The sequence below is a fragment of the Phoca vitulina genome, unplaced genomic scaffold (genome assembly GCF_004348235.1).
Source record: "Phoca vitulina isolate PV1807 unplaced genomic scaffold, GSC_HSeal_1.0 scaffold59, whole genome shotgun sequence".
Taxonomy (NCBI): Eukaryota; Metazoa; Chordata; class Mammalia; order Carnivora; family Phocidae; genus Phoca; species Phoca vitulina.
In genome coordinates, this window is record NW_022589762.1 from 2,020,168 (window position 1) to 2,031,570 (window position 11,403).

At 52.1% G+C, this 11,403-nt stretch overlaps 1 protein-coding gene across 1 annotated transcript in view; it reads left to right on the top strand.

Annotated features, from left to right (window-relative positions):
* CACNA2D4 (calcium voltage-gated channel auxiliary subunit alpha2delta 4) overlaps nucleotides 1-6,679 on the top strand; it is a 123,528-nt gene extending 116,849 nt beyond the window's left edge. Inside the window, exons 33-38 of the mRNA XM_032390745.1 lie at nucleotides 235-290; nucleotides 613-633; nucleotides 3,171-3,288; nucleotides 5,214-5,326; nucleotides 5,616-5,698; nucleotides 6,438-6,679. Of these exons, the coding sequence (XP_032246636.1) occupies nucleotides 235-290; nucleotides 613-633; nucleotides 3,171-3,288; nucleotides 5,214-5,326; nucleotides 5,616-5,698; nucleotides 6,438-6,542 (496 nt within the window). The 3' untranslated portion in view covers nucleotides 6,543-6,679. The remainder of the gene's footprint in view (nucleotides 1-234; nucleotides 291-612; nucleotides 634-3,170; nucleotides 3,289-5,213; nucleotides 5,327-5,615; nucleotides 5,699-6,437) is intronic.
* Nucleotides 6,680-11,403: the final 4,724 nt, after the last annotated feature.

Consider the following 11,403-nt stretch of genomic DNA (forward strand, 5'->3'; position numbering starts at 1 on the left):
GTGCCGCATGAGGGAGCCCTTCGAGCAGGAGCTGCAGGAGGTCCCCGGAACCCCGGGTGTCTGGCGCCTGCCCCCTACATACTCTGCTCACCCAGGAGCCCCAAGCAGGGGAGAGGGTGGCCTGGAGGAGCGAGGCCGGACCAGGGGCCGTCAGGGAGCGCCGGTGCTCCAGCCGCCTGGGCCCGGGTGGGGAGGGCATGTGGGTCTTCGGAGATTCAGCTCTGCCTCTGACAGGCTGCTGCTGGAGTGGAGCGCCTGGGGCTCCCGGCGTGTGGACCAGGGGGCTGAGGGTGAGTACGCAGGACTGCAAAAGGGAGTGTTTCCTAGCAGAGCCATCTCAGTAGGAACCTGTCACCTCTGGGCAGATGACAGGCGGGATGGGGACTCCTGAGAGCCCGTGGCTCCCATCTCCCCCTGCTGGGCCCTCTCTCATGGCCTCCCCCCTCACTCCTGGCTCCCCTCACCTCTCTGCGTGACATCACACCACCATCTCGGGACACCACCGCTCCATGTGGCATCATTCATCATCCCATGCGACATCGCCACCCCGTGCCATCCTGCCCTTCGTGTGACATCATGCCCACCCTGTGCTGGGCTTCATGTCCTGGATAGCCAAAGCTGTCTTCCATCACTGTGAGTAGCCTTTGCTGAGGATTCAGGAGGTGCGGGGAGGGACTGCAAAAGGGGCCTGTCCTCGGCTCTCCATCCTAGGCAGGCATCCAAGGGAGAACCTCTTCATCCGGGGACACCCCAACTCAGAGGGCCTCTCCCAATCGAAAGCCCCATTCCTTAAGGGGTGGGGATGTCGCCCAGATCTCATCCCACACAAGTACAATCCTCCCCCAGGGCAAACAAAACCCTCCAGCCATCTCCTTGGGTGAGATCACTTATGATTCCCAAGGGGAAAGAGGGTGATGTGGCCCAGTGGCGGTGACCATGAGCAGGTAAGCAGCCGCCGGGTCTCCTCGTGGAGCAGAAAACGGGGGTGCCTCCAGCTCACATATCCTCCAAGCCCTCAGCAGCGCTCGGGGCTGGAGGTGGGGGCAGGTGAAGGCCTTGGTCTGGTGACCGGGACACTATATCTCCTGTGGGGATAATATATCTCCTGTGACCCTATGTCTGAGGACAATGCCCTCCACAGGCCTGACCACAAACCAAAAAAATGTCCTCTCAGCCAGCCGTGACTCTGGACTGCACCCCCGGGAGAGTGAGGCCACTTGATCTTTAAATGCAAAAGGAAGTCAGTGACTTCCACTCTCTGGGTAGCTGGGGGCTCCCTACCACACAGACTGTCTCGTTTAACTGGTCCCTTTCAACCCCTCCGTGTCAATAGAGCCTTTTCCATGGGGTTCTGGAACATCTCCACTGCCTGGGCTGTACTCCCCACCCCATTTTTGTTAAGAGTTTGGCTTCCTGATGGTGTCTGTGACAGGAACCAGGAACCACGTGTCACAGCCCATTTAGAAACAGGTCCCTCCTCCCCTCTGCATGGAAACACAGGCTGGGGGGACACGGCTCCCCTCCTTGTCGTTCTCTCTCTGCTAGCAGCTGCATCTTGCGAACTCTGAGCATGATCTCCCTCAATCTGCTTGTTTAGAATCTCTCACTTTCAGGGCAGCTGCCCCAGGAACTCCTCCCTCCTGCCTGGGAGGCCTGGTCCAGCCACCCATCCCTGTCCTCAGTGAAGAGCGCTGGACTTAGAGTCCAAGGACATGGACTGAGGGGGGCCCTGCGGCCCTTTCCCAGCTGTGTGGAAGCCTACTCCACCCTGTCGTTGTTGGCATTGTTACTATTCGCTGTCACGGAGATAACCTACCCACACAAAGTGTGACAGGCCCAGGTGACAGGCCCAGCCCTGAGCCAGCCCCCACTGGGGACGAGGCCAGTGTAACGGGGCCCGGGAAGGAGCGAAGCCAGCCCCCAGGCTTCTGCAGGCTTTAGCTAGGGTGCCCCCTCCCAGATTCTGAGGGGCCCAGACAGCCGAGTGCCCAGCAGCAGCCCTGGAAGGTCTGGTGGTACCTGACCAAGTGTGCAGAGCCCCCGACTGAACACCGGTTCTTCCTCTCAGTCAGCACTTCTCTGCCCGCAGACTGGCCTCCCCTCTTGCCTTCAAGGTCTAGTGGGAAGTTTCTGGGTCTGGGAGCTCTCCTACTAAGCCCTATGTGACCCTGAGATGGGGGTCTATGAAATAGGGGTGATTCTGCCCACCCTCCCTATTCTGCAGATAGGCCCTGAGAGCACAGGAAACGCATGAGAAGTGCCTGGAAGAAACAGAAGTGCTGTGTTAACAAAACAGTGCTGCTATTTTGAACAAAATAATGTCGTTCAGCCCGTGAACCAGCCCTGGTTTGCTTTTTGCTCACCTCAGGCGCAAATGTGCGTCCTCCAGGACGGGGCTGCCAGGGCCTCAGCTTTTCCTTTGCCGAGTCCTGTTCACTCCATCCTTTGACCCTGAGTGGACTCAGGGCACCACTAAGGAGTGGAGAGGCTGGGAGCTGTGTCTCCCAGACCCCGGCGGTCAAGCGCTCAGCCCTTCCTGCTCTGCTCATCACTGGCCACGGGCCTTAGGGAGCAGCTAGGGCTTGTCCGGGAGCTGCATGTGCACAGCACTGTAGCTAGACTTCAGGAATGTCACCTGTATACAATGAAGGGGGGGAGGTGTCATAGGATTAAGGGACCAAAGTCTCCTCAAGCCGCCCCTTGGCACTCCTCCTGCCTCTGCTCTCCTCTCACACCCGGGATATCAGTGCCGATTGGAGCTTTCAGGAGGTCCACGTCCACCCCTCTCCCAACCAGCCAGCTTACATTGAGGATCAGGCTGCCAAAGAGAGGAGGTGGCTTTCCCAAGGTCACGGGGCTATGTGCTAATCACACACAACCGAGAGCCAAGGCCCCGGGCCCTGCCTGCTGCCCTCTCCACCATGCTCCCGTCTGCTTCACTCACTCCTTTCCTTTTCCTTCCCTGTCTTCCTTCCACCCCAGCTCTCCTCCACAAGCCCCGAGAGCTTGCCGACAAGGGCGCCCTCCGCATGCACGCAGACCAAGGGCTGTTCGGTTGCGTGATGCCGGCACCTGCCTCGGCAGTGCTGCAGCCGAGACCCCCACAGACACGGCTGCCTCGGGCCCTCCTCATTTGCCCTTTTCCCTTCTGTGACTCTGTCTGCCTGCAGCCCACAAGCACAAGAAACAGGACGTGCTGCAGCCCTGCGACACGGAGTACCCTGTGTTTGTGCACCAGACGGCCGTCCAGGAGACCAACGGGATCATTGAGTGCGGAGCCTGCCAGAAGTAAGGCCCCAGGGCAGCTCTGCCTGTCCCCAGCCGGCCTCCCACGGTCTTTGCTTCTCCTTTTCCTCAGTGAAGGAAGCACAGGCTGAGGCAGAGGGTAGGCCGGCTGGGGGCACTGGACGGTTTGGTGTGCTGTCTTAAGGGAACTGGGGAAAGGTGGTCCCGAGGCCAGATCTAGGCCTACCCACCCCACCTCGGGCTCCAAAGCCATCCCGCCCAGAAGAAAGGCTCCCACAGCCTCTCTCGGTGACCCCTTCAGTGTGGGTCTCACACACACCTGCTTAGCCCCCAGCAGTTCAGTGTCAAGGCCATGCAAGCTCAGCAGCATGTGCAAGCCCTTGGAAGGCATGGTAGGCAAGGATAGCTTTGAGGAAAGAAACCAGTCGGCTGTCCCCCAGAAACCTGTCTGTGCAGAGAAACGGGCAAGCTCGAGGACCTTCTCAGGAGTGGGCGGGCTGGAGGAGGGCTCCCAGCGCTGTCAGATCACACTTGGCCTCTCCACTCCCAGGCCTGGAGCCCAAGTGCGGGCCCCACCTAGACTCAGGCCTTCTCCTGTGCGCAGGCCACTCCATCTGAGCTACATCCGAGCTAGATCCGACCGGTTCTGCCAAGCCCTAGCCCGGGAGGGCAGGGACGCCTGACAGAAACTTCTCTCCTGCTGACTCCCACCCCGACCTCGGGGACCTCCCGACTAGTGAAACTCCGTCCTGGGCCTCCTCCAGGGTGTCCACTCAGCCAGCTTTGCCATTCAACAGGGGCTTCTCAGGATGTCCCTGAGGCTCCCCAGACCTCAAGGGAATTATTTTCTAGTGTAACGCCTCAGACTGGGGCACGGGACGGTCATACTAGTACGTGATGTCGGGTGGATGTTAACCTCACCAGAGCGGTTTTCTGGGAACTACTGTGACTCGTTTATCTCAAAGGCTTGTCGTGAAGATAAAGTAAATGGTCTGGTGTGAGGCACAGACTTGAGAGTAGACAGATTCAGAAACTGGTTCTGCTGCTTCCTAGCCCTGTAACCTTGGGCAAGTTACCTCACCTCTTCCAGCCTCTGTGTTCTCCTCTGCGAAACACGAACAATACAACGTCCTTCGGAGTGGTGAAGGTCAAGCGTGTGTGTGAGAGAGAGAAATCTTCCACCCCATAGGAAATGCTCAGGAAGTGGCAGCCGCTGTCATGTAACGCACCAGGCCCTGGGCGGAACAGGCCTTCCCTATAACCCTTTCCTCCCTCCCTCTGCCGGGCCTCCAGGGCCGTGTGCGGGCGCGCTGTGCCACCTTGTGGCCAAGCTCGAGCACTGCATCTTCCCGCACGGCGGGCCCCCGCCACAGTCACCCAAAGCCAGGACAGCCACACATCCCTATCTGCTTGGGACAGTCTTGATTCATGTCTGTTGTCCCTGAATATATTAATAACAAGTCCTTTCCCTCTCAAGAATTATCCCAGTTGGGGCGCCTGGGTGGCTCAGTTGGTTAAGCGACTGCCTTCGGCTCAGGTCATGATCCTGGAGTCCCGGGATCGAGTCCCGCATCAGGCTCCCTGCTCGGCAGGGAGTCTGCTTCTCCCTCTGACCCTCCCCCCTCTCATGTGCTCTCTCTCTCTCAAATAAATAAATAAAATCTTTAAAAAAAAATAAAAAATAAAAAAATAAAAAAAAAAAAAGAATTATCCCAGTTTGGACGTCCTCACCTCCAATCGGCTAGGAAGCAGTACAACTGCAAAGGCTTGTGGGTAAAATAAGCCCAGAGGACTGAGTTCATTGCCTAGGACTGTCCCTGCAGCTGCTCCTGATCTGACTGGCCTCGTGGTTCTGTTCCTTCCCCTGCCACCCCAACTCCACACTATAAGTCTCCAGAAATTCCCTAGAAGCTCAAAGTCGGCCTGCCATAGAGAAGTTCCGCGACCCGCTTGTCTCTTTGCCGCAGGATATTTGTGATGCAACAGATTCCCAGTAGTAACCTTCTGCTCCTGGTGACAGACCCCACCTGTGACTGTAGCATCTTCCCACTAGTCCTGCAGGAGGCTACAGAAGTCAAATATATCCTTCCAACCTCCAGGATACGTGGGCTGAGGGAGGGATGGTGGTGTAGATGTCCTTGAGGGGCTCAGATTCTGAGAGGCGAAGCCAGCCTCCCCCACCACAGCATCCCACCCTTCCCCCAGGGCATCGTGATTTATTCCCCAACCCTTCCCTCCCCCGCCCCTGGGTGCTGTCTTCTGCAAGGCAGCTGGTCCCACCAAGGGTAGGTTCTTCCCAAACTTAGTCTCCAGAATCTCCAGAATCCGCTCCTGTCATGAGGTGTTCGCCTTAACAGTGAATTCTGCACATAATGCCTCTGTCAAGTGTGACAGGATGCGCTCCCAGAAGCTTCGCAGGAGACCAGATTCCTGCCATGCCTTCCATCCAGAGGTGAGAGCTGGAGGCAGGGGAAAGGGGGCGGGGCTTGGTCTTCATTCTCAAATCCCCAGCTCTGGGGCGGTGCCTGTGCGTTTGCAGATCTGAGTGGACACTTAGGAATGCACTTGTGCTTGTGCACCTCCGTGGAATGCATTCATGCGTGTGCATTGGCGTTTAGGCCCTTGGGGCAGTTACATACTGAGTCAACCAGGAGCTGAGGGCCAAATTTCCTAGGGTTTGGGCCCTCAGTGATTTAAAACACAGCTTCCCCATATTGCCTTCATTACTACTGCACTTAGCTCCGAATGATCTGAGCAAATAGGAGGAAACCATTATATGCAAAATACTAATAGTGACCGACATTAATTGAGTGGGTGCTTTTAGCTTAAGACCTCGAGCTGGGGGCCTTATACATGGTATTGTCTTTGCTGGATATGACTGTCACAAATAATCCACATCAGAGGAGCGTCTAGAGTTGATGGCTTCCCCAGAGTCATTCTAAGAGGATGGCTCCACGGCCACTATAAGACTAGGGACAAGCAGAGGTTTGAGCCTGGTTCTGGGCTGAGTGCACAGCCTCTACTTTCCCCTACAAAACAGGCAGTCTAAAAAAGATGGCAGTGGCAGTGTCTCTTCCATTTTCTGGATTTCCCTCTTTCCCAGGTTTTTGCCTATTAGTCCCAGAGACCCTCCTCCCTATTCCTTGCTTCATCTTGAATGCTACCCTTTCATCTCTGTCCTGGGTTCACAGGAAAATGCCCAGGAGTGTGGTGGCACCTCACACATCTCAGCCCTGCTCCCCATGCTCCTGCTGCCTCTGTGTGCCTGGGTGTTACCACCCCAGCTGCTGCGGTGACACCCGCCCAGTCTCACCTTTGTTTTGACAAGATGATCCTTCCAGAGACATTCTAAAGAGTCAGCACCTGCCGTGGGATCCACCTCACTACAACTGGGTTGTTCATCTTAATCTTGAGCTAATGGTCCCTGCCTCCTGAGATTGCCGGATGGAACCAGAAACCACTTCTCAAAGACCTTCCGGGGTGCCTAGTACCATCCTTCTTACCACCTCTTCAGGAGTCCAGCGCGAGCTCAACTTGGACCAAAACAAAAGAATTTAATTGCATCTATTCTCCAGAAGTCCAGACCCAGCCAAGGGTCAGCTGTTCCTAATGAACCTGGTTGGTCTTCAGTAGAACCCAAGAACTTAAAGCTACTGAGAAAGAGGGGCAGAATGAGGCCCACAGCAGAAATGAGATGAAGAACATGCCCCACCTGAGATAGAACTTTCTCAAAATGAGACGCATGGTGGGGGGGTAGGTCAATTTCCTAGCTGCCGCTCAAAAAAGAGTGTGTGCGCGCACACGGGCGTGGGGGCGGGCGGGGGCAAGGATGTAACTAGTAGTGGGAAAAACCCAGAACAGGAACAGGTATTAAATCCTTTTATATTACTGTGGCATGTCTACAAACTATTGCTATTAAAAACTTAAAAAATGTCTTTACAAAATGTTAATGTACAGAAACTTCTGCATCTAAGAAAAAGCCAAGAGGGTAAAATATGCAGCTGCTGCCCTGAAAGGTGAGAGAAGAACACGGGAGGTGGAGGCATAGTGGCAGCCAAGCAGAAGTCGCAGGACAAAGCACAGTCCCTCACAGTGGCATGGTGAGGGCTCTCCTGCCTCCCCAGGAGCTCCGCATCCCAGAGTGGTCTTTTTCTAGCCACTTATCTTTATAAAAGAGACTACCTTGATCTTCAGGTCCTGGGATGGAGCCCCATGTCAGGCTCCCAGCTCTCTCTCCCTCTGCCTCTGCCTTTCCCCCTGCTTGTGCTCTGTCTCTCTGTCTCTCTCAAGTGAATAAACAAAATCTTTAAAAAATAAAATAAAAAGACTACCTGACTCTATCCCTGGGGTTGGCATTTCGAGGAACATTCCACCATGCACAGCAGAGTCCACCAGGAGGGGAGCTCTATCTGGGAACTTACTCTCCACATGCACACCTCCCCCAGGGTCTCAAGGCCCTGAAGCTTCCTCCTCCCTCCCCCGCAGACCTGGCTCCCGAGAGATAGCAGCCCCCACAGTGAGAGCAACACTAAAAGGCAGAACCATGTAGACATTCTGAGGTGGCCTCAGGACTTTAAATTCAACCAACCTCCAATGAGGAGGTCCAGCCAAGCCCCAAGATAAGCATGGACAGCGTCCAGGGCCTCGGAAGACCCTTCTCCCCAGCCCTCCACAATTCAGAGTACAAGCTTCCCACCAGCAAATGGCCCCATTTCCCTGTAGAGTGGGCCAAGTTTGAATAATGCATTAATTGCAGTATTTGTAAAATGCCTTACATTACTGATTATATGATGTCACTTTCACCATTTAGTCTCACAACAAGCCTGTGAGGTAGGCATTAACAGCCCCATTTATAGCTGAAGAAGTGGAGCCTCAGAGAAGAGAGTGACTCAAGCTCACTTGCTCAGCCAGTTTACGTGGGAAAATAATGCTAGGAATGGCTAGCACGGTCAGTAACAGGTATTAACTCATTTAATCTCGCAACAATCCTCTGAAGTAGGTACTGTTATTAGTCTCATATTATAGACCAGGAAACTGAAGCATAGCCTTGAAAATTGGCTGCAAATTATTGAAAGAGCTCTGTGAAGTTCGAATGTGATACTCATGCAGTGTGCCGGGCATATAGTAAGCACAAATTACATGTTAACTACTATTAGTCTATTACCTCATTTGGGGTTGGAAGGGGAGAGTGGACCAAGAAATGACAATGTGGATGCCAAGAACAATAGGCAAAGATCACAGGTGTCCATCTGGCACAGGTGGGTGAGAATGCAGCGGGGAACCCTTTCTCCAGCCCCCTCAGATGCCACAGCTCAGAGCTTCCCCACCCTCCTGTCAAGAAGACCTGATCGTGACAGGCATGGCAGCATGAACACTTCCTACCTGTTGCTCCAGCGCCTCCACCACCAACAGCACCCAGGGCCCACGGCCACCCCTCTGCCTTGCTTTGGCATTAATAAATGTTCTGGGCTCCAACAGCATCTGACCTCTACCAACTCCCAGACACAGGCTGCTAGTCTTTCTCTCTAGGACAGCAATCCTGTGTTTTGAAAGGCCTGTCTTCCCTGCCCACCCACGGAGAGCATTTTCAGGCAAATTTATCAACTATCTTGGCTAGGTCATTGAAAATCCAAGATTAGGAAGTGCAGGGCAGCTCCTGGCCTTGTTTTGTCTACTTCATCCCCATGTCTTTGGATGGCCAGGAGGAGACTGTAAAATTGGGAAATCACTTTTAGAACAAATGGAAGGAATAAACTAACCTTTCTGATAAACTAACCTTGCTCCTCACCTGGGAGAACGGGAAGATTCTTGTGAGCTTCGGAGATCCGAACAAATAGTCTTCCTTTCTTCAACATAACCACTAACAGACAGCAGGTGGCAGCCTCACTCAAGCTAAAGAGCCATCACTGATCTCGGATGAACAAAGTTAAAACCAAAGCCATTTAGGGCGCCTGGGTGGCTCAGATGGTTAAGCGTCTGCCTTCGGCTCAGGTCATGATCCCCAGCGTTCTGGGATCAAGTCCTGCATCGGGCTCCCTGCTCCTTGGGAGCCTGCTTCCCCTCTGCCTCTCTCTCTTTCTCTCTCATGAGTAAATAAAATCTTTAAAAAAAAAAAAAAAAAAAACCAAAGCCATTTAATAAATGACAAGATTCTGTTAGAATCTCGAAATCTCTTTTCTTAAATGACCAAAAACTCAAAGCTGCTGTCAGATCCTCCTTCTTCAGTACCAGGGATAAATTAACCACTAGATCCACCTAGTAATTTTGTACATTTTAATAGAAGTGCTTTCAGGTAAAAACAGTTCACCACTTCACAATGCTAAATGAAGTTCTGATTCAGGAGGGCAAGGGAATGGAAGTATCTTAAAGTGAGAGAAGTAAATATCGGGGAGGGGGTCACAACAGGAAGAAATTGGAGCAAGAGTTTGGCAGAAATGCCCGCCAATCACTATGGAAAGTTTGAGAAATGTTTATCTCAGTGAAAGATGCGAAGAATATAAGCCCATTTCAAAAGGTGAGAAAAGGGACACTAGGGAAATAAACTACCTCTTGCCCATGTCACTGGCAAATGGCAGAAACCTGACCCTGAACCTACCTCTTGTTCTAGGTCAACATAGCCAAGGCAGGGATGGGAGGTGGGCTATGAGAGGTTTTCATGTTCCTGCGGCTAGATTCCCTGCTTCCTCAGTTTCCCCGATCCCTGCTCCAGGCCATCACAAGTTACAAGAATCAGACGGACCTCCTTGTTTCTAAGTCACATCACTGAAGGCAGAAAAACTTCATACATAAGGACACAAGAAGTAGAGGTCAATAGTTCATAACCAATGAGTGAAAGAAAACACAGAACACGCTGTAACTGAAGCAAAATATTCTAGAGACAAGGATATTTTTTTAGGATAAATTGTAAAGCAACACTGCCCAAGGGCTTCTTTAGGAACCCCAGAGCCCTAGCATTCTACAAATTCAAAATTCAAACTTGTCCTTTATTTCCTTCGCAATACCCACGGCAATTATCATGCAATATCATCACCTGAGAATGGGAACATACAGTTTTTAGCAAAAAACTAGGAAAAAACCAAATGGTTCTTTATAAGCCCTCAAAAGAGCAGAATGAGATCCATGTTCTATACCCAGATAATATATGGGGAAACCCTAAAGTTGTATCTATGCTTAAAAATGAGAACTCGGGGTGCCTGGGTGCTGCAGTCGGTTAAGCGTCCAACTCTTGGTTTCAGCTGAAGCCATGATCTCAGGGTCATGAGATTGAGCCCCGCATCTGGCTCCAAGCTTAGCACAGAGTCTGCTTGAGGTTCTCTCTCTCCTTCTGCCCCTCCCGCTCATGCTCTAAAATAAATAAATCTTGGGGCGCCTGGGTGGCTCAGTCGTTAAGCGTCTGCTTCGGCTCAGGTCATGATCCCAGCGTCCTGGGATCGAGCCCCACATCGGGCTCTCTGCTCCGCGGGAAGCCTGCTTCTCCCTCTCCCATTCCCCCTGCTTGTGTTCCCTCTCTCGCTGTGTCTCTCTCTGTCAAATAAATAAATAAAATCTTTAAAATAAAAATAAAAATAAAAATAAAATAAATCTTTAAAAAAAAGAGAGAGAGATAGAATTCAAATACTGCAAATTCCCTTGCAAAGACAATTTACCCAAGGCAAAGTGGTTGGAATTCCTCTTTCTTAAATTACACAAAGGGTTAACAAACCCCCAAACCTTTAGGTCAACACATGAGATTTAATCCGAACGGTGTTCTTATTGTAAAGAGTGCTGGCACAAGTCACACTTGGCCTTTCTGAGTATTACTCAACCCAGGAAATGAGTAGTACTGATCAGAGCACAGGGAGGTGGTTACGATTCTCTGAGATACCAAGAGTCCTTCAACAGAAACCTTCACATAAAGTATCCATTATTTTAGGTATTATTCTGATAAACTTTAATCATAAATTAAGAACTACCCCTTGGAGTTAGCGCTCCCCTCCATTCTAAACCTGGTCCCAGTTGTAATGAAAGCTTAAGGAAGGTCAGGAAAAGTGAGTTGGGCATAAATAACTTTGATTTGTGCATTCAGAATGGGAAGTCTCTGATGATTTCTTAAGCTTCACTGTCTAAATTAAGGCTTCAAGGGAGGTAAGCTGAGGCAGTAAGACAGTACACAACAAA